The 27,027-nt window shown below is 36.5% G+C and overlaps 1 protein-coding gene across 1 annotated transcript; it reads left to right on the top strand.

Moving 5' to 3' along the window:
• The first annotated feature begins 1,939 nt into the window (after positions 1–1,939).
• LOC117780108 lies at positions 1,940–26,773 on the top strand. The gene is made up of 11 exons (XM_034616515.1): positions 1,940–2,005; positions 2,611–2,890; positions 10,362–10,490; positions 13,258–13,324; positions 13,389–13,704; positions 13,769–13,898; positions 13,971–14,111; positions 16,986–17,177; positions 17,268–17,385; positions 25,267–25,388; positions 26,294–26,773. Exons 3-11 carry the CDS (start codon positions 10,406–10,408, stop codon positions 26,380–26,382), a joined length of 1,260 nt encoding a protein of 419 aa, XP_034472406.1. The 5' UTR covers positions 1,940–2,005; positions 2,611–2,890; positions 10,362–10,405; the 3' UTR covers positions 26,383–26,773.
• The last annotated feature ends 254 nt before the right edge of the window (positions 26,774–27,027 follow it).

A 27,027-nucleotide genomic window follows, 5' to 3' on the forward strand; every position in this document is an offset into this window, starting at 1 on the left:
GGTCGTTGCCGGCGATGATGCTCGGGACAACAACAACAAACAACATCAACTAGAGTTGAGAGCGTGTTGTACTTATAAATAAAACGTCTGCTATGCCCATTCTCACAGCCCAGTATGTTCAGAAAATAAGCAAAAATGAACAAATGGATGTATAATTAAAAAAAAAAGGATGTTGAAACAAAATACAGTATTGCACCAAAGTGACTGTATTGCATTTGTCTAATATATTGCACTAAATATAGTATATATTCATCCTAAACCGAATTCGTGTTGAATCGCCTGACACGCACCCATCTCTATCAGCAAGAGTCGCGATCGGGGCGCACACCAGGTCGCTTATTTATAAATCACGCACATAATGAAATTTCAGCAAGTGGTCGTCGTGTCCAAAAATGCAGCAGACAAGCAGGCAAAATATGCAGCGATGATAAAGATGATGATGATGATGATGATGTGAATCTGCTGCCTGGATCTGGGTGTGCGCTATAACGCAATGAAATAAATACGTACGAGTATAAGTAATGCCCGTACAGGGCTTGACATGGCGGCGACATATTGATGAACTAGTCGTACCACTCGACGAGATCTGAAGCTGCCTTTTAGGTTACTGACGTGTTACGCATCACTTTGTTGTCACGAATTGGTGGGAGCCGGGGCTCATGGAGCAGGGGACAACACTTGTAGTGCATAAGTAGCCATTAATAGGTGCCACATGCATATCGTATTTTGGGTGGGGTATAGGGTAGAGGGGAGGTCTAGCTTTTACGAGTATTTTGGATGTTGTTTTTAATGATTGCAGAGCGTGCCTGTTTTACGAGCCTTTTTTCTGGTCATTTTTAAATAGGGCCCAACTCTAAAGTTGTGTATATTGCCCGGGATGTGTTTTGGAATGCACACATAAAAAGGGTTCAGAGTCTGTTCAGGGTAAATGTGGTTTATGAGCAAGGGCAACATTGTTGCTCAACTGGGTTTCGATTTCAAAATAAGAGCATACATTAGTGCCTATCTTGGAGCTTAATTGGATAATAAATGCGTGGAAAAGTGAATATTAGCAAAGAATAAGAGTTGACAAAAATTATTTTTAATGTTCATTTATAAATTCAGCAAATATCACCTGCTGTTAACGTACAATTTCAAATCGTTTACCAGATCCCTGAATTGCATCAAGAAGTGAACTTTAAAGTTATGTGTCCGACGCAAATTGAAATAATTATATAATTATTAAACTCTATATATGTATATTTTTTTCTATAATTTTATTTTGGATTTATTTTGAAACAGTGAAAAATATTAAAGCTAAAACCAGTAAAACCATTTCTTAAAAAGTAAGGAAATAATCTTAAAGACCTAAAAATCAAGTAAAAAAATATATATTTTAAAAATCTAAATAAATTTTTATTTTTTTTTTACAATTAACCAATGTTCAATTCAAGTTGAACTAAGTCCAGCCTGCAAATCGAAAATAATTCATGCCTTCCAACTTCGAGATTTTTAAGCTTGAATAAAATCCCAAAGAGCCATCGATCAATTCCTAATCTACCAGTCATTTACTTTTCCAAAGCCAACAACAGTCTGGCAACGCTGCAATCGCTTACGCAAATTTGCACGTGGGCGTCGTAGCTTACTCACGCGTCAAAAGAAACACAAACGAAGACAAAATGCTGCGCGGCCGCTTCGCTGAACGCGTTTCTCCCAACAACAACAGCAGCATCATAACACCACACAAACAGCAACAAGTTAACAACAACATCTTGCCAGCATCACCGCAGCCAAAGCCAACAACAGCTGAGAACAAAACAAACTGCAATCAGGCGACGACGACGCGACGAGTGCAACAACAAATGCTGCTCGCACTGCCTCCAATGGTGCTGGCTTCGCTGCTGCCGTCGCTGCTGCTGCCGCAGTCGCTGCCGAAGCTACTGCTGCTTTTGATGTTGGTGTCGCGGCTGTTACCCTTCAGTGTGCGTTTGCACGTTGATCACGACGGTACACAAAGCGGACAGAGGTAAATAATAAACGCGCGCAACTATCGATAAACGCGCGCGACTTTTGTCGCTATTTGATTGTGATCTATGACGGCTTTTAGTGTTGCTCGTTTGTTGTTGTTATATGGATGATTATTACACAAATATCAACAGATCAGAACGGACGACTGTTAAATTGTCACTGTGGTGCATTTTGACAGGCGCCCCAGAGCATCATCATTTCCCATTTTCATTCCAATTTCCATTTGGCTGTCAAGGTGGCTTCACCATCGTCATCGCCATCGCCGACGGTTCGCGTTCTTGTTGTTAATAGCATAAAAGTGTTTTAATTTTTATTAGCACGAACACCGAACAGCCTGCCTCTGACTGCCTACACGACAGCCACATCCACAGGTTCGTTCAGTTGTGTAGCCGTTGCGATCGCTTGAGGATCGTCGCCATCGCCATCCCCATCGTCAAAGTCGCGTGTGCCGTTCGTTCTAATAAAATCAATCGAAAAGATCTTTGCGTGTGTGTAGTGTGTGTGTTGTGTGTGCATATATTTGTTGTTGTTTATGTTTGTTGTCTCTTGAAAAAAAAGGGTTTCAAATTTTTAATGCATCCGTTTTATTAACGATTCTTATAGTGTTAAATAGAGAGCCTTCGATGCGATTTGTTTGATCTTGCACCAGTGAATAAATTTATCCCGAAAATTCAGGAAATTAAGTGTGTGGCAACAACCATAAAGATAACTCAAGTTGTTGTTATTCTTAATACATTTACGTTGACAGCAATAAGTGGCATCATCTCAAGTTGCCCCTGTCTGAATTAAGTACGAGTAAGAAGCCGCTACGAGGCTGTTGAAAGTCCAAGTGGCATAGAGAAAACAACGGAAACGTTGAACGTGCAACGTCCTTCACAAAGAGGTGAGTGTTAAGGCCATAAAACGGCTCTTAAGTGGGTTAAACAAGTCATACCAATTGGGTGGCAAATCTCTCTTTTGTACACATAAGAAAGTGAAATTAACAGCATTTCAAATTTTCAAGATTCAGACGTGCTTAAAAGAATTTCGAAAATACAAATAAGATCTATAGCTTTTAGCCTATCCAATAAATAACATTTCGAATTACCATTTCTTTTAACCATAGAGCTCTTCTAACCGTAATAATTCAAAATTATTACAAAACTCTTAGTTGGCTGTAATTTAAGCCGTATTAATTGACCAATTTATGAATATAATTATGCGGCAGAAGAAAACTAGCATTTCATCAACTTCATATCTGATACTAAATCATGCTAATTGTTGTTGTAATTTAAATAGTATCGATACATATTAATTAGACACACCCAGTTTGACTACGAGCCAAACAACGTCTGTACATTAATCTAAAGATCTCTGGCCTTATCTACATTGGCGCCATAAATACCAAAGCCAAGTCATAATCTATTAATTAAAAGACTTTCCACACATATTAAAAGCAGGTTGATTTTTATGAGTCGTATATTCAAGCAAATTAATATGTTTTACAACAGTTGAGGACAATTGGGTGCTATAAAAGATTGAAAAGAGAATTAGAAATATGCTTTAAAAGACCAAAACATAACTCAAAGGCTATGAAATTTTATTTTATAAGGAGAATTCAAAAGAGGACGTGCTAAAATATAGATACTATAAATCAAATGCTCATTTTTAAAATTGAAGTTTTTTCAAGATCTGAGAAAATTAAGCGTACTCATAAAATGTTAAACAGGAGAACATTGATACAAGTTACGATGACTTTACTGTTTCTGCTAATTATAAATATTCTTCTTACTAGTTGTACAGGGAATAAAATAAAAAGTTTATGAGGTGAACAGCAGCCACAATATTAATTGGCATTTCCTTTCTCGTTTTAAGCAATTTTTCGACTTTGTTTTGCTTGAGCGTTATAAACACAATCTGACCAAATGCGAGCACGTTCCACAGCTCTTTTACAAATGAATACTTACAAATTTTGTATAATATATTTATTTGATTTCAACATTCTTCGTTGTTGGTTGCCGTTTCGACCAATTCAATTAAAAAACGCCCACTGAAGATATTACCATAACAATTTATAGCTGCCTCGACGATGTCTCAGAGACTGCGGTTAGCTGGTTATTTTATTATTTTGAATATATTATAAAATACAATTGTATTGTGGTTAATAGAGTTGGCCATATATGGTGAGTGTGCCGCTGGCGTTATTAAAACATAAATAATATTGCTGTTAATGATATTTCCGCTCCAAGTTATGAGTTCATAAACAAATGCAAATCAACTGGAAAATTGTGGCAAACAAATTAGCGCATCGTCTCGAGTAAAATTCAAAAGGCTTATTCAGAGTCAGATTAGGTTTACAAATTTTAATGCTTTGTATTGACTGCATTTCGGCACCAACATTATATTTGCAATTCAAATCGATTCAACAATAATATAAATTTAGGTTTTTGTTTGATTGTTGGCGTCAAATGTGATTCAAGCTCGGCAGAAACGAAACTTCATTTTAATGATTCATCAAAGTAAGTTAACAGCTTTTCGTTTTTTTTTTTTGGCTTAATTACATCTTAAACATATTCTAAACAGTTTTGACAGGTATTCAAAGTAGTTGCTTTTGTTTTCAAAATTGGAAACGTGGCGCCAATTTAAACGCTTAAAAAATCATTCATTAAAAAATATGCTAGATCTTATAAAGATAAAAATATTTTTTTTGCCTGACGATTTTGCGAACTGGTGTTAACTGAATTTTAATTTGATTTTCCGTAAAGAGAAATGAGTTGGCAGATTTACCGGGTGTGCCTTAACTAGCTGACATAATCACTTGATTATATAGGAGCCACATTTGTGACATATTGTATTGAAGTTTATGACAATAATAATATGTTTACAGTCATTTCGTTGCTGCCGGTTAAAGATCGACGGAATGTGCTTAAGTCAGATGATACTGTTTGGGAACAAAAACTTGTTATATTACCATATAAATACTAGAATTGGAATTTTTAATTTGATTTACAACTATAATAAACAAATTCCTAAATTCAATATTTGTTTACATCATTTTAAATCATGCTGTTCATCAGATTGTCCTCACTTCTTTTGCTTGAATCTTAAAAGACATGTAAAAAGATCACTATCGTCTTAAATTGTTGCTCAAAAATCTTTTGCATGTCAATCTTTACTACAGGTATATAGGCTTCTCTACTCCCAACACAGATAGTGTTTACATATATTTTTTTTAATATTCTTCTGCAACTCTTTTCAATTCAAATAACTTAACAAATATTTGATACAAAATATTAAAACTATTAAAAAAATAATTTTCTGTATATTTTCAAATTCAGCAAAGTAAATTATTCATTCTTGTATATTTCCAATGCTATTTAAAAGTCATTAATTTACCACCTTCTGCCCCAATTACACAGACAATTTATGCACCTTTTTATGTTATTCTTTTTGTTGGATGTTTGATTGAGCCGCTTGGCAGGCGGCAATTACCATACCAAAAATCAGAAATCGGCACCGTACTCATATATATAATTGACAGACCTTTCAATATTATGAAATGAGTCGGAGAAGGAGCGTTAAATCTGTTTGTGTAATAGCTGAATGGCCAACTTTTCAGCTGTCAACTACTGCATTTTTTATGAAAACCCAAAAAAAATTAAATAGATACGTAAAGGCATCAATAGAGAAATACAGAAAACTGAAATACAGAAATGTTGAAGTCAAGTGCTTTTGAACTCGTTGGGATCTTGACACTTTTACATAAAACAAACTCCACTCGAATTGCGCCGGAAGTTATACAAAAATCTATTATGCTCGTGCCATAATGAAACCAATTTATCAGGCAAACTCAAACTCAAACTCAAATGCGAAGGCGATACAAAATCGTTTCAGTTTTTCAATTAAATTGAAGAAAAATAAGAAATATTAAACAAAAGCTGAAGAAAGTTTTGCTGTAAATGAAAATCCGTTGAAGAATTTTCCTAAGCGCAGCTTAGTTAGGTTTCCTCGCTGTCTTTCTCTCTCTTTGTTTTTCCCTGTCTCTATCATTGGGGCCGGGTCTGAAGATGCGTAGGCGCCGACCGTCGTTTCTTTCCGTGTCAAACCAGCAACTGACAGCAGGTTTGCCAGTGCTTTGAGCACAAACTTCGAGCTCAACTTGGAAGCTGAGTTTGAGTTTTCGGTTGAGCATTTAAACGCGGCTGATTTGATTTCAGTGACACGACGCCTGCGGCGACGACTATGACGACTACGAAGACTAGCGCGAAAACTTGTCCTACCCACACGCCACAGAGCCAACTGAGTTGCAGTAGCCAGCGATCGCGTTTTTTGCGCTCTTTTCATCGCCCTGGGGGACTCGGGGCACATGTTGCATGCTATCGAGCGATGCCACAGTCAAAATATTTGAATTTCTAATGCCATACCGAGGGCTGTCCCAACTATCAGTAAATGCAGATGAGTCATGTGTTTGTTGCTCTTGTTTTCTTGTTACAACTTTATTAAAAATACCATAGTAATCAAATTTTATGGATTATCCAAGAACTTGTTAAGTAAAAAAGACATTTTCTCTTTGGTGTAAGATCATCAGCTTCTTTACACTATATTATTTTGAGCTCTATTTTAAAATCAAGAAAAGCTATGAAATTTTGTTTAATCAAGTGATGATCCTTAAAGAATATTTATTACGCATAACATTTTAATAACTAAACCATTTAAAGTATATGTAAATATATAATATGTTATATAATATGTGAAAAAATTCATAAAAACTAAGATATCGTTGTAATTGCAATGTTGTTATTAGAAATGTTTTAAAAGTTTACTTTAGAAGCAACCCGCTCTCTATACGCTTAGGGCGCCTGCCAGTTTCCATTTAATCTGATTGGAAAACTTTTTCGATAAGCATCAAATTTCCTCTGATGATAAACAAGCAACGCCTTTTGCCATGATGCCGACAATCTTGTTCTATCGACTTAGATCAGTTAGTTTTAACCCGGCCAGTGGGTGACAGTTTCTGTTGTGGTCGTCAATGTCGTCGTTGTCGTATTTTGCGGCTTCCGTGTGCATTTGCCTTTGCTTAATTAAATGTCAATCAATCTATAGACATACTTATACTTATGTATATGTCTGTCTAAGCCTCAGCATCATTGTTTTTGATTTGTGCGCTTTATTAGGTTGATGCGGCGGCGTCTCTATGGCGACGTGCTGTCAACCATTTGAAGACAGTTTGGACTTATGTTGACTGCGTGGGCGCTGGGCAGAGATCTATCTATGCATGCCCCGAGAGGCATTAAAAAGTATTTAATAAATTTTGGACTGGGGATTAGGAGTTTAGTGCCACAGTGCGCAAAGACTGTGGGGATTTCAGGCATTCGATTGACAATTGGTGGGAAATGTTCTTTGCGGTATGGTTACAGTAGCTATCGGAACATTTATACGTTTCAATGAACACTTGAAGAGCTTAACCTGACTTGTGTAGAACCTTCTGTAAGCCTTTCATTTACTTGGAAATAAGCCAAGCTCTTAGAAGATCTATTATTGTCTTCTTCAGAGTGATTGAGTGAGTATTCAGAGAATCCGATTATTTTTTCTTAATAGGGATCTAGCCTAGGACCCCAAATGCAAGAGTTAGATCCACTGGGTCAACAAGTCTTTTTTTTTTTTAAATATAATATCAGGTATCCATGAAATTTTGTTATTAAAAGATGCTATTAATATTTCGATTATTAACAATCGATATTGTGATAGATTCTGTTGTTATCTTTTTTAAATTTATGATCATAAAAAATTCATATTTCCATCTATAAATCTTTAATTATTTATGGTTGACTTTTAAAGCTTAAGTACTATGTCAATATTTATTTCTGCCTTTTCTCTAGCTGTTGCTGCTAAGTACATAATCCCAATTATTTCTTAATTTAATCCCAGGTCTCAATAAACTCTGTCAAGTGGCACATAAAAACCTTAAACTACTTTAAAAACTCTCAGCCAGAGTGCTTGGCCTGACTAGCAGCTACTTTTAGTAGAAGACTTCAAGAACTGGTAAAGTCTGTTGTAACACTGCCAATTGCGATTTCGACCATAAATGGCACATGTTTTGAGCCTGTGACTCAGTGACATTGTAGAGAGCGTGTCTAAAACATGGCCAGAGCTAGACAGACAGCCATACATACAGAAAACGAGAGAGAGAGAGAGAAGATTTTTAGAAGGCAATATTCAAACTGCCACTATAAATCCATAACTGTCACTCAGGTTTTTTTTTTCGACCAGTATTGGCAGAAGTTCTTGAGCTCTTGTCTTTTAAGGCCATAACGACATTGCTGTTGCCTCGACCGTTAGCACATTCCTGGGACCCCTTTAAAGCCAAGTTAAAAAGGCCGTGAAGATGGCCACATTTCTTGTGTTTATTTAAGCATGAAAATTCTTTTTAATGGAAATACGATTTTTCTACTCGATTTATATCGTACTTCGTTGTTGTTGTTGTTCCGCAAGTAGTTTATAACACTTCTCGATAGTGTGGTAATCCAACTTGGGTTTTTACGATTGCCCCTTCTTTAATGCCAATTAATGCGCACTTACTTTGCTTTTTATTTTATTTCATTGATCGTTAAATTTTGTGTATTTTCTACAATTTATTAGTGACTGGAACTATAGCACAACTTTCAGGCTCCTACTGCAATCCCCTAGACTTATAAAGCTGTGGCTCTTGATGTCTTTGATCACTGAAAGACTTAAGCACCTGATAACAAATTACTTCAATTGACGGTAGCTCTTGTTGTTGCTAGCAACGGGTTTATTTATTGAGCAAAGAAACTGAAAAGTGTGGAGAAATTGGAGTGAATGTGGTAATGGAGCAATAAGATAAACAGTTGACTAGTTAGTTGTACGATTTATGGTTTTTATTTGAAATGTGATGGCCATGTGAGAGATCAAATAATACATGGCTTACACATTCATTAGTTATGTTCTTGATCTCTTAATCCAGGAAGAAGGAAATAAAAAGAAATAAGCACTAACAAATTTGAATTAACATGTTTGTTTTATACCTGTTTGGTTTTTCTGTTGAAGTTATTCTTTTACACCATTATGAACTCTTTACCAGACAGATTGATTGCTAAATGACAACTCTAATTCATGGATCATATTTATTATGTACATCAGCTGCTACGAAAATAGCACAAGCAAATCTAAAAAATTATTAGACTGTTATTTGATGCTCCTTGATATTGTCCAGCTGCTTGAAGAGTTGTTCTTGTCTGTTTTATTAATATTTAAAGTAAGAACGAATAAAAAAGACTCAAAAAAACATAAAATAATGCCACAAAGAAATCCTCAACTTGCTCTCCCGCTTCCGCTGTATAACCGCACCTGAAAAAGCAGAATTGAGGAAAAACAACAAAAAATTCCAAAACACATCAACTAAACATTTATTTAACTAACACGATCCGACGAAAGAATGATTGCAAAAATCCAACATAAATCTCGAGAAACTAAAAATCAACAGAAGTGGAAAAAATATAAAAAATCTTAAGCTGCAAATGCTTTATTACGCCCACAGATGGCCACACAGATAAAAGATACACATAGGTAGAAAGATAAAAGATATATATGTATGTGTATATAGGTGATACCGGAGCAACACTTCCGGCACGAAACCAGAGCATGGCATGGACAGTTTTTAGTTCAATAACTGCATGTTAAGAATTTGGAAAATGCCGCAAAACATTTCATTTTAAATTTTATTTTATTATTTTTTTGCTTTACTCGTTATAACATTTTAATTTGAATTTTATTTATTATTTTTATGCGATTTTATGGGGCAGCCACAATGCATTTTATGGGCTTTTATTTTTAAACGTAAATAAACAACCACCGACTGAGTGTCTTCTGTCTTCATTTTATACCCTTGCAGAGGGTATATCCATTTTGTAATGTATTTTAAACATATAAGTATACTTGTAATATAAACTGATTTTGTCATATATACATATATTCTATTACAATACGTAACGTTGTATATATTTAACTTACTTCATAGCTAAAAATAACAAATATTCGAATAAAAAAATTGCTTAAGAGTTTAGATTGTAGTTCTTACTCAGATTTTTTGTACTTTCTAAGTCTTTTAAATACATTTTTTGTATTTTCTTCTTATTTTATAAATAAAATATTAAAATAATTTAATTTATACAAGCAGGTTAAGCTCTATAATTTTCACATGTAACATAACATTTTTAAAAAGTACTCCGTATTTCATGGTTTTAATGGGCATCAAATTTATATTGCATTATTATAAATGTTAGGGTATTGTAATCTTGTCATTCAAATTTTAATTATTCTTGCCTTGTTTGTTGTGCACTTTATTTATATTGCAGCGGACGCAGGCACAAATCAGATCGAAGTGAAGACGACTCTGGCGATGAATTGGACGCGCGTGTTGCTAGTTGGTCTGGCCGCAATGGGGCTGGCGATTGTGGAGGTTGCATCACTCTCACTGGATCCAGGTAGGTGCCGCATTACCGCATTCCCGCATTATGTTTACCGTTGTATTTATGGGCAAACATGCGATAGCCGTTTACCCGCAAGGTAAATATTTGCCGGACAGTTGGCATCGCCCAAAAATCAACTCAAATAGCGATTTATGTAAATCAGAAAATACCAAGCAAACGTCAACGTCGTGTGTCAGTTGTAAGTTGTCCGTTGCAGTTGCAATTGCAATTGCAGTATGTTGTCGACCTCCCTGCCCCATAAATGGCGTTGGCGTTGCCCGATCACGAGCTGACCAAGTTGCTATTGCAATTGCAATCGCCATGTGGAGTCCAACTCTGATTGAGTGTGGCACGATATCGTGAAGGTCACTTCACATTCGCCTGTCAAAGCACTGCTCCTACACATGACAAATAACCGCACAAATGCGTGAAATTCTACATACTTTCATTATATCTTTAGGGTCTTTAGATCTTGTGCAAATACGTATCTGGTTGCTTTTTACATTTTTGTATTTCTTTTCCTTTTTTATTTTTGGGTCAACATGCGGCGGGATTATCCGATCATTCGCTGACCAAAATAAACAGCGCCAAGTGTTGTAATAATCTCTACCAGGCGCGAAAACTGATAGAGCAAGTGCCAAAGATTTTGAATGAGGATTAGCAAACAATTTCCAAACGGCAGTGTTTGATTTTGGTTTTACTTTATGTTGATTTTGTAATCGATACGTGTAACAATCTATCACTTTCCTGGCGGAAGTTTGTCTAGGCTGCGATGATATGAGTACATAAGAAAATAGTGAAAAGATAGTTTTAGTCGAGTTTTATCTTCAAATCAATCATTTGGGTATTTTTAGTCTAAGATCAATTGATAACATATCATTTATATAATAAAACTAGTCGGCCGGTGCTACAGTCGAGCATACTCGACTGTCGGAGACCCCGTACTTACTATCCAAAATCAGTCACTTCTAAAAACTAAATAATATTTAAGATTACCATAAACTCTTATATATTAAATTTGTCGCCGCTCGAATTTTCTTCCGATATAATTGAAAATTTTATCGGCACCCAGGGAACACCACGTAAAATAATTGAAAACCAAAAAAAGACAAATTTACTAAAAACATAAATTTACACAGTAAATTTATAACAAACATGAAATTAACATAGAATTTTAACTTAACGTTTATATAAATACCAATGTAAAATTATTTAAATGAAATTTTTAAAAATGTATTCAATATTAAATGTCAGTATAACATTCATAAATAACAATTTCAATAAATTGTAAAAATTAAAAAAAAAAGCTTAAATTCAGCTGGAAAAAAAGTTGTTCCCGCCGGGAATCGAAACCGCGACAAAATTGCAAAAATTTTCAAAAGACAAAGGCTCAAAGTGTTGAGCCACTCTCACTATGTCTTTATCCTCCTAAATGGCCATATTGCTTGTTTTAGTGCTCAATTAAAAGTAAAAGAAATAATTTATATTTTAACATTTAATGTTAATATTACATTTTAAATAAGCACTGAGTTTGTTTTAATATAAAATGAAATTGAATTCGAACATAAATAAATTAAAATCTTTCATACGGCAGGACTCGAACCCACGAGCAATGTCCGACTCCGCGACTCAGTACACTGCGCCACCGAAGCTCACGTCTGAATGGACGCCAATTTGTTATATAATATGTTAATATAAATTTTTGTTTTATCAAGATATTCAAGTTTTAATTACTGCCAACGCGCCATCAACGAATTTAACAGCAAAATTTATTATTTGAATATCTTCGCTATTTACTGTGCGATCAGAATGAAATTTTCAGCAAAAATTTAGGACAATTATATCTTCATCTGTGCAAAATCTGGAATTTCTGGCTTTCAAAATGCTCTTATAATTTGGATATGAAATTTTCAATGTCGATTTGCAGACGGTTAAGGGGGCGTGGCTGATTTTTGAAACAAACTTGATCTGCCTGCAGTATAGAGGAACCTACATACCAAGTTTGGTGTCTCTAGCTCTTATAGTCTCCGAGATCTAGGTGTTCATACAGACAGACAGACAGACAGACAGACAGACGGACAGACAGACAGACGGACATTGCTATATCGACTCGACTATTGATGCTGATCAAGAATATATATACTTTATAGGGTCTGCCACGCCTCCTTCTACCTGTTACGCACATATTCGGTAAAACAAACCCAATAGACCCCTGTACTTTTTTTAAGTACGGGGTCTAAAAATATTGAAGTAAATTTAATTTACGAAAAAAATTTAGTAAATATGCAAACGAGGCTTTTATAGACATTTACAGTTTGGAGACTTGGTTTCCCTATAACTTAGATTATTAAATTAGGATTTTAATAGAAGAGTTACATTACAAATATTTGAAAAAAATATTCATTTTTTAAAAGATTTTAAATGACATTTAATGATTGAGACTTTATTGAGATTTTATAATATTTCAAATGGTTGAATTTTTTGTGTAAAGTATTCAAATATGAATATGAAATTTCACCTTGGAATCTTAAATAAAGTATAAAAGTATAAAGTATAAAAGGACAGTTATAATACATAAAATTCAATGGATAGCAGATTGGAAGGCAGTGCTAATTAATCCTTCAAATATATACATATGCATACATATCATGTGATATAAATTCATTCTTAATCCGCGTAAAGGTTCATTTTCTTTTTCAACTCGTCACCTTGAAAGCATATTTCCGTAATGAAATGTATTTGTCTTAACCTTTCGACTATCTTATCTCTTGTCTTGTCACAGTTGCCTCTGCTGAGCTGGAGCAGTACATCAGGAAAGGCGATGTCGTCATATCCACGCGACACATAAGGTAAATTCATCTTAGCCTTGAGGATTGGCTTATCAGTTGCTTAACAAGTTATTGTACACTCCAGACCGCGTCGCAAGTTGCACATTTCGATTGAGGCTCTGTTCATGATTGACTTTCCCATGCTGAAGCATAAGATGTCCTTCTTCCTGGATCGCAAACAGCAACGCGTTACACTTGACATAAGCGCCAATGGAGCGACAGAGTCACGCAACTTTGATATACCCAATATCAATGAGACGAGCACCATACGATCTCTGGCACTGCAGTTCTCCAAGAATCGAATCACACTCTTTGTGGACTGCAAGGCGAGCACTTTCCACGACATTGACATGGGTCTGGCCAAGCTCTATACTCAAATGGATGATCCAGTTATCAAGTTGGTGAGTTTTACCATCTTTTGCAATTGAAGAATATTAGATCTTTGACTTTTTGTTTGTTCCGTAGTTCAGGGAACGTAAATATCCCCTGCACTTTGATGCAGACATGGAACACTCTTTGCAGCGTGCCAATTGTCAGAAGGGTTTGCATCGTCGAGGAAATCGACGCATGCTGCGAAACAAGATCAGCGAGCGTGGTAAGTTATCGATCAGTTGTGGTGGTGCACTAGTGGGTTGCTCTACAGCCCACAATTCTTCAATTCTTGCAGAGAAGAACAAGAAGCGAGATGTGCGCAGCAATTATTACCATGAGCCAACTTTAGCCCGTGACGGCGTCGATCAGCGACAACATGAAATACCTACAGATGTGGAACGCGGCGATATACCCATCATGCATGGAGATTGTGAAGGTAGGCTATAGCCCTACACAGTTTTTTTCTACTTACCAATCGCAGTTAAGTCATAAAGCAAGTCGATGACACTCGTCGCTTTTGGGGCGTGGATCGGCTTGTGACAGGTTTTCAGTGGGATTTCAACAGCAGTTGTTTTTTTTCGGTGGGACGGTGGCCTTTACAAGGCGTTTCCCCTAACTTATCTATTTCTGCATAGATCTTTTGTCAGAAACAGTTGGCGTTTTGTGTCAGTCAAGGTACATAATTCAATTAAGCCACAATTACTAACAGTTGGGCGAATTTTATTGTTAGGATAGAACTTGACTTGAGTAGCTTTGAGAAGAAAAAATCATCTGTACGAAATTTCCTCTCTGATTGGTTTTCAAAAATTAAAAAAAAAAAAGAAAATAAAATAAAAATTATCAAATAAAATAATGTTTATAAGAAGATATTATCATATCTTCCAAGGAAGTTTTTATAGGATATATAAATGTTCTCAAAAAATAAATAATCATTTCTAATTATTTCTAGCGTTTTCAATATCACGTACCTTTATTTATTTTCTCCATTTTTCTATAGTCAAATTGATTTCCATACATTTTTAATATCTTCAAAGAGAACCAGATTTTGTAACTACTATATATACTCGTAATGAATCTCAAAATATTCTGCTTTACTTCTACAATATTGTCAATAACCATGCACAACTGAAGTTAAACTACTTGTAAGTCCATGTTGTGAACAATTTTCAGCCGTCCAATCCGGCTTAGCTCATGATGTACAGTGTACTCTCTGCTTACCCTTTGAAGACCGATATGACCAGAGTAATAAGTGTCGTTACTTAATGCGATAATGCCATGCAAATCTGCGGCCAATTAATTACAATGCTCGTATATGGCAATATGAGAATTACGAGTAGATATCTATATGATTGTGAGTACATATGTGAGTACGCACATGCTGATCTGCCAATAAGTCGCCACTAAGTGACAGAGCAACAAGCGGGGAGCGCCCACTGAAAAGACAACACTAATGAACCCAGAGATATGCCAAAGTCCGTGAATAACTTGTGCACTCGTTTGGGTCTAGGTTTGAGTCAGAGTCTGGTTTTGAGTTTGGGTTTTAGTGTTGTTGAGTGCAGTTCGGTTGATGACGACCCAAGCATAATTATTATTTATCTAGCTCAGTGCAAAACGCCAAATTGGTAGCACGCTCTGAACCCACACACTCACACACTCACCCATACACACACTTACATATTTACATACACGTATACGTGAGGCAGGCGAACAGGCGGCATATGTTAAATCGCAAAGGCAAACGTAATGAATGACGCCGACGAGATAGAAACGAAGGTTGCACACCAAAAACAAGATCAGAGATCGAGTATACAACCAAAGTCCCCTGTCCCCTCTCCCCCACCATACCCCTTCCTCCTTTCATTGCCTTAACGGATGCGTTTGGGCGTTAAGGCAGCGGCGGCGTTTTCAATGTTGACAAAACTCACTCAAACAGTCAGACGGACAGACGGACAAAGCAAATGGAACCGTTGAAACATTGGACTAGTTTAGTTATGTTGCCATGTGTCTAGCATCGCGTCATGCAACATATGAGACTTAGAGATGAGCAGAGAGCTCATTAGGCTACTTTTAACGGAGGATAACTGAAGTGCATTCGAAAGTTGAACAAATAACTGTGCAGATCTTAACTCAGCAGGCTTTGTGAATCATAAAAGATCAATTCTCAGTGACTCAGCGATCATTAAAATAATCGAGATACTAATATATTTTACATATTTACGATTCATGATGCTTAAACTGATATAGAAGTTAAGAATTTACAGATATCTTTGCATTCTTTATAAGGAAGTTCGACTTGATCAGTTTCTATTAGAAATCATTTTATGAATTTAATGGTGTCTCAAAAACAATGTCATAAAGAATCAGTAAGAAAATAATATTTCAGTATTCAAAAATAATAACAAAGTTTTTCATACTTATGGTGGATTTTGACCGATTCTACCAAGCTATAGGATGTAGTAGCCCGAATTTAATAAAATTTAAACTGGATATAAATTGGTATAGATTAGTTTCCACAGAAACAGGAAAAATAAAACCTCCGGAAATCTTTACAAATTGTGTATACAATGCAACTTAGATTTACAACTGATAAAATTGATTCAATTTATTGTAGCTAGCTTTTGTTCGTAAATTTAAATCATGAAAAAATTTATAATATAAACGTTTTATCCTGGATAGAATTAATTAGATAGAAACGTTTTTATGTATGAGTAAATAATTTTTATTACGCAAAAAATAAGAATAATTAAAGTAATAAATTATTTCCATGCAATTAAATAAACATTATTAAGAAGAATAAAGTCAGCTGCAATTCACAGAATTAGTGACTGTGATTGTGATTGTGACTGTGACTGCGATTGCGACTGTGATTCATGATGAATGTGGGAGGCATCTCTGAATGCGCTGAGATCGAATTGGGTGCTCAACTCTGTTGTCGGATTGCATTAAACAGCGCTAAAACGCAGCGCATTAGCAGCTGGATATTGAGGCCCAGTCTCTGAGCTCGGATTCGGGTTCGGGCTTAGAGCCGTCCAAGCGACAAAGCGGATTAGGTTGCAATCAGGAATTGGTTGGATAGAGAGAGAGAGGGAGAGAGAGGGGAGTGAATGCTCAAAATGAGTGCGATTTTAGCATTGGTTAGGCCTTAATCTTGTCAGACGCCTGAACGCTTCCCACACACACAAACACACACAAACACACATGCACATACATTACACATACATACATACTCGTAGCGACTCATGAATTATTGTTGCTTTATTTAAACTCTTATTTTGTATGGTTTCTTGCGCCTTTGTGCTCATTGTTCCAGACGCCCTCGCGAGATCGTTGAGTGATCTTTTGGCATTGGTTAAGCTGCTGCGGGAAGACGTCGCCCACCAGCGCCAGGAGATTGCCTACTTGCGCATGCTGTTGGAGAACTGTGCGGGCTGCAAGGAGCCAAGTGGCGATAATAACATACGACTCGAGCCCAACTGTCGCACTGCGAATCCTTGTTATCCTGGTAAGTGACGCACCCAACATCAACTTCACCTTCAACTCCATCTCCACCTCCACTGCCAACGATCAACGATCCTCTCTTTACTGCCCACAGGGGTTGATTGCCACGATAGCGCCTCGGGACCCAGGTGCGGCCGTTGTCCTGTCGGCCTCATTGGCGATGGTAAACTCTGCAAACCGGGCGTCAGCTGCGCGGACAGACCCTGCTTTTTGTAAGTCGATTGTAAGAAAAGAATTAACTACAACATAAGTTTCTTTCTTTTATATATACCCATATCCATCCCATGTCCTCACTGTTGTTAATAGCGTTTAGGGCGTGGCCGTTGCATCCATGTTAATTGTATTTGTCATGCTCTTCTCTTGACGTAGATGGACGCCCGACGCTTGAAAGGCGCCGCCACACGCAAAATGTCGTTCAGCAGATTCATTCGCAAAAAGGGTTTTCTATATGTGCGAGTATCTGCATCTCTCTTTCGAGTCTGCAATTATTTGCATATGGCCTTAATGGCAATTTGATGTTGTTTATGGCTTAATGATGCAGTCAAGCGACGCTTTTTCCTCCACTTGCCACTTCAGACAGCTGAAGACTTTCATATCTATGATTGAGAAGTGTTGCCCATTGACATTTCAATTTATCCCCAAGCTCTGTGATTTCTGAATGAAAAGGAGCAGAGTAAGAAATAGAGAGATATATCATTAAACAGTTTCTCCATTGCCATTAGTAAGGCTTGATAGACCCTTTTGACAAGTGCTTAGATCTCAGACTCTTGATATGCCAATCACAATCACAATATGCAAAATGCCTAATCCCCTGTCGGATTAAGAGCTTTGCACATCAATTCTTGATACTCCACTTAATGCCATTCAAGTTTATCACTTGGCTCATAAATCTTCTTCAAAAGAATAACTTAAGCTAACAACATTTTTAAAGCTAGTTGTCTATTAACTAAGCTAATAACTGATTTATTATTGGAGTAGTAACTGAAGAAATATTGCATGCTGGAAACTGAACTTGAGAAAACGATCTTATTGTGTATATCCTTAACTTATAGTGTAGACTCATCTATACAATATCCACTTAGCTTTTCAAAATTTCCCCCATAAAACTGAGGAATTAAATTTCAACTAGTTAGAGCATCTTATAAGAAGTGTGATTTTATTTCAAAGACAAATAAAAGACGGTTTTCTTAAGTCACCCGCTGACATGATGACTACTTTAAAGCACAGCTGGAAGTTGTCCAATATCCAGAGAATACTTATGTAGCTTTTTGCGGAACCTAGTCGTAAAATCACCCACAGCCCATATGGAGTGTGGATTTTGAACCGGAAGAAAGCGGCATCAAGTTCGTTCTGGGCATTATTACTGGACCCATTTTTTGTTTGAGTCAACTATCAACTAATTATGCATAAGACCCACAGCAGAATGTTACAGTATATTGACTAATAAAAACATAAATTCTGGCAGTTTGATACAATTTGAATAGACATGTCATAAATATGTTAAACAAAACTATAACGGTTTAGAAGAAGAATATTTTTGTAGAAATTGTTCAACAAAATGCAACAAAACCTTTGCAATAATGTAAAAGAAGATGTAGACGAAGCAGAAGCTGAAGCTGAAGATGGGATGGGGCATCGGTAAGCTGTGAGGTCTGAACCACAAATGGCACTTGAAACTGACGCATAAATTAGTTAAATGTGTGGGGAACCCGCACAGATATATTGAATGAGAGGACCCCGAACTGAGAACTGAAGACCGACTGACTTCATTGTGTCAAAACACTTAAAGTGATTTCGGTCTGTGAAATGTGAGAACCCTAAAACCCAATACTCGTAGCACAGCACTCGACAAGTGAGCGCCTGGCCACGCTCAGGGGAAGCATCTTGGCCATAAATTTGTGTAAATTATTGAAAACGGGTGTGTATGTGTGTGTATTGTAGGTGTCTAGGCCAGGGTGTGCCTTGAGTTTGTGCGACCCTATTTTAATTTGCATAAAATTGTTTTAAATGTTGTCAGCATCGCCGACTCGTTACTGTCATCTTTCATTATCGATGAAATGTGGCCAATGCGTGTGGTAAACGGATAAGCTCACACCGAACACTCCACACACACACACACACACACACACACACACACACACACACACACAATAGTTTCCCTACCCTCTCTCTCCCTCCTCTGGACCATCATTTTTATTTAGAACCCACGAAATGATGTTTGTAGCCGGCGTCATAGTTAAACATGGTCAGCGCTTTGTTTGTTTGACTTTTCCAAGTCGAGTTTGAATGCCCAAAATCAATTCTATTAAAATGCCATAAAACTTGAGCTAATGACATGCACACCTGTTGATCCTTTGTTGTGCGGTGTGTCTATCATCTGCCACAAGGGCTTGGCCATACCAAATAATATTCATTGTGCCCAAAACTGTTAATAAGCATTGATTACTGCTCTTCAATGGGGTTTCATCTCAATATCTGAATACTGTACATATGTTGTCAGAGAGTATTAACTAGAAGAGCCATAGAATGGTAGAACTACAGCCAAAACATAATTATTTACTATTATTTCACTATATCTTTTAATATCCAGGTAAATATATATTCTAAATTTGTTTGTTAATATTTTTTTATTTCCCAACTATCTTCTTATGACACTGAAAGTTGCATTCTATAAATCTTTAAGTTTTTTAGAGTTAAAAGATCAAAATATTTATTTTTAATTTTATCATCCATTACAATTTTATTGATAATTTTTGGAACTTAACAATATGGATGTATCTGTTATGCATTTCATAATTTCAATTTTAGAATATGATTTTAATAATTAAAATTAAATTAAAATTTACAAGAAACAATTTTAATGTAATACACATACAGTTAATGGAAAAAGACTAAAGCTTAACAACTCTTCAACTCTAATTTTTTGTTTATACAACTCATTTCAAAAAAGCTTTCCTACTCGTTCCCCAAAATTATCCACATTCAGTTGTTTGAGCTGTACTTTCCATTTCTAGAGCTGCGCTGTCCTATAAAATATAAAACCTTACTCAAAAGCTGACTATCACTAGAAAAGCCAATCATAATTTAGCCGTAGGTTAAACCCAACCTGCCGTCAAAAGTTTCACTACCTTTCAACGCACAATCTGAGGCTAAGACTGAAGTTGACTCTAAGGCTGTTGTTGTTCAATTTAAATTATGCGTATGATGAAATAATCAGCAATGCAATCAAGAGAGTAAGAAAGAGAGATTATATTACTCTGGCCAAGATTGAGATTTAGATAGAGATTTGGAATCCGATTGCAGCTGCAACATGCAGCAGAACGCAACATGTGTATACACATGTTGTGAACAATTTCAAAACACAGAATTCCATTTGATTATGGCAACTTTCCCACAGATTCTTAGGCCTGGTCCAAAACAAAACGTTTACAGCAAACATTTGACTGGTAAAAGCAGCTCCTCCACAACAAAGACTGACAGACTGACTGAGTGAGATAGAGAAAGAATGACAGAGAGAGAGAGAGAGTGAGAGAGAGGGTAGCTGGTTCACAGCAACATCAAAGTTCGGTGGAACGCATATCTCAGCCGCGAATCGAGTTCGCCTACGCACCAAAAAAGCAACAGCCGCGCCGCAAAAGTGGAGCCATTGATTCCAAGTCAACGTTGTCGTTGTCGTTGTTGTTGCAACTGCTGCGGTTGCTGTTGTTGTTGCTGTTTCTGTTGTTGCTGTTGTTGACTGTGTCGCCGGGACTGAGGCAGCGTTTGACTGCTTGAATTCAAATTAATAGCCAACTGGCTCTGGCTGTTTGTTTGGTTCGTTGCCCGTGCCGTGCCGAGCCGTGCCGTGTGCCGCACAGTGGGACAACGCACACAATTATTAACAAATTTTATTCAAATTTGAAATTTGAAAATGGTAAAAATGAATTCATTTTATACTATTTACTTGCAATGATGCTAATTAAATTAAATTATTTTTCTCTTGTTTAAAATTTTTTAATATAATATGTTGACAAATTTTGTCGCAATATAAAAATAATTGAAATTTTAGATAAATTTTAATTAAAAAAGCTTTCGGTTCGAAGGGTAATTGATGTATAAGGTTTAGTAAAGTTCATTACCCGAAGAAGTAGAGTTTTTATTTATCAGTCTTTTATGTTCTAATGAGCGAACGAGTCAGTTGTTTACTGCTAATTTTCAGTGACTTAGTCAACTTATTTTGAAGCACTCAAAAAATGTATTTGTGCGACACTAAAAGTTGGTTTTTAGTTAAAACTTGGTTACTGTGACACAACTGATGGTAATTAATTTTTGGCTTTTTCGCTTATGATTTGATTAAATTTAACTGCTCAAAGTTTGCCCATTGTCCCACTGTGCGTCGAGTGCAGGCGCAGCAATGAAAACAAAAACAAGCTAACTCAAGACCAAGTCAAAACCAAGCCTGAGCTGGAATTGAAGCTGGAGCTGGACTTGGAGTTGGAGCTGAAGCTGGAGCTGGAGCCAGCAGCCAACCTACTGCCAACCTCACAGATAAGTGGCCTGTGGCAAAATAAACGCCGCTTTATGGCAGTTTGTTGTAGTTTGTCCAAAGCTTGCGCCATATGCTTGTTGTTGTTGTCGTTGTTGTTGTTGGATGTACCAACTCCTTTAAGGGAGAGCCTGGACAGTAGAGCCAAGTGTTTTTGTTGTTAGGAATAAGTGCTATGCATTTGCATGGCATGTGCTACCATTAGAATCAATTTGGGTGGGATTAATGCGACCAGCAATCGCAGCCCCAATAATAGATAAGCTTCGGCGATGTTGTTAGAACATTATTCACTGATGGAGCAAATGGATAGAGAGAAAATTAAAATGGGTTCATCACGTCTTGCGAAAGGCGAAATCTACTCAGATCTTTGAACAACTGATGGCAAATAGTTTTAGTTTGGTATCAACTGTGAAATCAGGTTGCAAAAGTGTGAATAAAATTGTAACTGAATTTAAAAAAATTAAGAAAATATGGCCAAGCAAAGTGAATTTGATAAAAATACTCATAATAATTCAGATATTTGATGAGAAATTCGAACTCTCGAAATTTATTTATTTTAAGGAATATTGAAAAGAATCGGATAAATAGAAAATTTAAATAGATTTAATCTTATTGGATTCTAGGTTTTGAAACCTTTAAAGCATCAAAACTGTGATTGCCTTTCTCCCGTTTTTTTGTTCTCCTTATATAAATATATAGATAATGCGAATAAGCTCTTATACATATTCAGTAGCCTATCGTTTGAGCCATCCTTCATTCTGTTAAAGGCTTAAAGCAGACCTCATGTCAGTTGGTTTTGTGGCTCATTTCGCGTTTACCAAATGGAAATGACCTAAAAGCCTTTTTGCATGGCTTCAAATCCATGCTCGCACATTACTCAGTCCGTTGTCTGATGTCCCTTGGGTCCGAGGTCCGTGTCTAAAGGTTTTCTGTCTTTTGGGTGGTGCCTGGCAAAGTGTTTGAACTGGACTCGAGCAGAGGAGCCAGAGACGGCACCAAGCAACCAGGCAAGCAACACGGCAACAGAGTCCGATCCAGGCAGCAGCAAATTGGAATTATGAATTATGAATGCGTGGTTAATAAAAAGAACGAGCAACAACAAGAAGGTAAAACGGCAAGTGGGTTCGTCATGCTAACTGCTAGAATGAAGTGGGATGCAACTGCTGAAGGGAGGGGCAGTGGCAGAAATGCTAATGCGTTCCTCGATGCGCTTGGCTAACTATTTTCCCAGCACTCAAACGATGCCGATGCCGATGCCAATGCCAATGCTGATGCCGATCTCAAGACCCGGCTCCAGCTAAGACAATATGGTCGAGTGAACTGAAACAAAGCAGAAAAGCGCAAAGTGCCGGACACAACGAAAACCCCTACGCAACATTTTGTGGCAACACACTTGCACACACACATACTCTCCCCCGCTTTCTCCCCGTGTTGCCCTGTCTCTAACTCTCTCGACATGGACGTGAACATGGACAGCAACAGCGCCGCCTCATCGCGATGCCGCTTGCCACTTAAGTACTTAACACTTTTTGCTAATTGCGCGTTGCCGCCAAATGCTTCTACCAAAAATATTGACGAACTCACAAACACACACGCACATCTCCTACACACACTCTCACACACTTTTGACAAGTGTTGTTGGCCACCAACTGACAGCGCAAACCACATAACCACACTAAAATAACAACACTTGAGCTCTTATTGCGTCTCAGTTCTATACAGATAATCTACAGGGGTCACTAGGTATATAGAATTATTTGTAAAAATTGTTATTTCTGTCATTCCTCATCTATTACATAAAATATTCTTAAAATTATTTTTCCATGCCAGATTTAATTATAGAACGTTCACTGTATTTAAAAGTATGCATAATTTCTGGTTGTACCCAAGCTAAAACTAAGCATTTGACGTGGGATATTATAAGATGAAATTCTTTTAATAATCATCTGCCATATAGGGCTCAACATGTGGTTGTCGACTTGCCTGTACATCAGTTGTCTATTGATGTGGCAAGTTGTTCTACTTTTGCTTCCTCTCAATTAGACATTAATTTAATAGTTATTTATTTTAAGACAACACTTTAAATTTGATTCTCAGTTAAAAAAATCAACTTCAAACTTTCATAACTTTGTCACTACTCGACCGATTTTCAAGCGGTATGATATGTTGATTATGGTTTGGACTCTTAATTCATTCTGCATTCAGATCTATACAAAGTATCTCCTGTTGTGTTGTTTTCGAAATTCTTAAATTTGTAATCTCAAGTTTAAGCTTTATATCAACTTCTTAAGTCTTAGTTGTCATCAAAGTTCAGACTTATCAAAATTAAAGTTTGCTGATAAATTAATATTGATAATTGATCATTTTTTTTTTAACTTTGTGATTTCATGCACACTTCAGTTAACGTGCGGTTAAACTATCTGTTAAATGCATTTACAATTAAGTTTGATCTCCTTCTTTTAACCAGTTAATTGGCAAATAGTAACGCTGTTATTCTATAAATAATTCAGTTATAGTTATCGTGCCTATAAACTGTTTGTTTCAAATCAAACATTTGACAAACATAAGTATAACAAGTATAGCAACGTGTTAAAATCGTTGGTAAAATTGACAGAAACATGAAAAAATTGGCGTCTGTTAAGATTGGCTGTTTCAGGGCAAAAGAACCTAACTAGTCAGGGCTTTGGCCCTAGCGTTGCCCACATGATCGTGGGGATCTACAACTCCAAGCCATAAAACATGGCAACGAATGAGTTCTGGGTCAGTTGGGCACAGTAGTTGGATGTTTGGCTGATGATGATGGACTTGCTGAGAAATTCGCGACGAGCGATTGGCAATGAGTTATGTCCTGGGAGAGTTTGGAACTGTTGCGAGTTAACCGTAAAACCGAATACGAACTAATGTCCATGTCATGATATGTAAATGTAAATGTTATATGGAAGCCATAAGCGAATCCCACACTACTCGCACAACCATAAAGAGAAATTTACATGCCATACAGCCATGCAGGCCAGCTTGTAACTGCACTTTTTTTTTGGCCATGGGCCATTTGGATGGACATCATCAGCCTACAACCAAGAGACATGGTCACAGTGGTGCCTTCTTCTTTTATTTATTTTTGTCTCAACGGCTTTTAATAACATTTTCTTGTAATTGTAATTTGTTTTCTTTGCGAGTCTCCTTCCCTCTTCCTGTTCATATCCGAAAACCCGAACATGAACCTAAAACCAAAACCAAACCCGAACCGAACCCCTTACACACATATGTAGGTATGTTGTGTATTGACTGCGCTTTGTCGGTGCTTTTGTGTCCCAAAGAGAGGGTCCAACTGTAACCTTTTTCCCTGTTTCCCTGGAGAACATCATTAATAAATTTGCCTTTTGTATGGTTACTCGGTTATTTCTACAATCTTTTGTTGCCTGGTATTTGTTCCTGACTGTCAGTATTAATAATAATAAACAATAACAAACCCAACCATATATGTGCACACATACATATATTTACATATGGCTAGTAATATTCCTATACTCCAAAACTCTATACTGGACTTTTACCCCCCGTTTTGCAGAGGCGTTCAGTGTCACGATACTGTGAATGGTGCCCAGTGTGACTCCTGTCCGATTGGCTATGAAGGTGATGGACGCACATGTTCGATACGTAATCCTTGTCTGGACTCACCATGCCCCTCAGGTAAGTTAATAAACAACAAAAAAAACATACTGTGTATGCGTGTGTGTGCCTTGTGTTTTCTTTTTAGCGGTCTGTTTGACTTTTTGATTAGTTCAAGTCTCAAGTGGAGTTTTTGGGGGCCATGTTTTGTTCTCTCTGATCTTTTATGGCTAATTTGAGTTTGTCGTGCCTTAAGCTACAGTCAATTGTGTGGGTTGCTTAAATAGCTTAGAAGGTTGGGTAGAAGATGAGTCAAATATTATGATACTTTAGGCAAAAGAAGAACAAGTTAAATCATAAATACAATTGCTGTTCAATAACACACAAAATCTTTAACATAAATCGATCTTCAAAAGGCGGTTCTTAATTTCTTCAATATAATTACATTTAAATGATTTGCAGATTATTTTGATTTTAGCAATATTATTAAAATTATTATTTATAATAGAGAATTCATAAATTCCTCCTGAACTCTTTCCTGATAAGGATACTTTTGGATTTCGAGTTTAGCATGTTTTTCAGTTAAGTATATTATTTCCCGAGTAAACCAAAATGCCCAAAACATTTCCTGGTAGCGCACACAATTCACACGATTGTTTGATTTATTAATGCGCATTTCGGAGCTCAAAAGAAATCGCTGGAGCCTTTTGATTGAAAATTATAGGGTACCCGAGCAATTTTCAATGAATGTGTGAAACAAGGCTGCTAATTAGAGCGCAGATCGGACAGACTGAGGGACAGAGAGAGTTGGAGGTAGGGTACTTAGTCATCTTTAAGGCGTGATGGAATGTTGTGCCTTATAAGTCAAGGTGGCTAATTGAATTCGGCTAAAGTATAAAGTCTAAAGTGATGGCAGTGGGCGGATTTACTTAATCTGTTCTTAAATATTATACGATATTAATGCATAAATAAATTCTCGTTAATAGGCAACATTTTAGTGCCCACACATAACGTGCAACATTATCAGAGGCAAAGCCAGTTCTCGGCACGCAAATACTCGGTTGTAACGAACTGAATCAGATCACAGCACCTATAATATAATTATAATTTCTAAATATTTAGAGAAAAACAGAGCACATCATAATTCACTTAATTAATAGTCATAAGTCTTAAGCTCTATGATTGGCAAATTGAATCCATTCAAAGTATTATCGCCCTGTAACAATAGAACTCCTCAAATACTTACAACATAAAAATAAAATTCGAAAAAAATGCTTAAAAATGTAAATGCTCTATTAATACTATGTGACCCACGAATCCAAATATCATCTGAATGCCCAGAAAGTGGAGTTTATAAGCGTGTACCGAAATTGTCCTCTTTCCCACAATTATTTCTCTGTAAAATGTCTATAATGAAACGTGAATAAAAATTATACGATACTTTTTCAAAAAAGAAGAAAAATAAATCAAAATACAATTGTTTTATTTGAGCAACAAACGAATTCACTGGTCTGCGTTTTGGATATAAAATTTTTGGTAAATAAAATTCTATTTTTCCACTTGTACTATCTTTCTATCAAAATCATCTTTCATATACCTATATTTCTATTATTGAACTCCATTGCGCTTCATGTTTATTCACTATCATTTTCTGGTCATGCTTTTTTGGAACTTATCAGTTTGTCAGGCCTGTTCCGAATTTCACTTTCGCATTAATTCT

Source organism: Drosophila innubila (assembly GCF_004354385.1).
Source record: "Drosophila innubila isolate TH190305 chromosome 2L unlocalized genomic scaffold, UK_Dinn_1.0 4_B_2L, whole genome shotgun sequence".
Taxonomy (NCBI): domain Eukaryota; kingdom Metazoa; phylum Arthropoda; class Insecta; order Diptera; family Drosophilidae; genus Drosophila; species Drosophila innubila.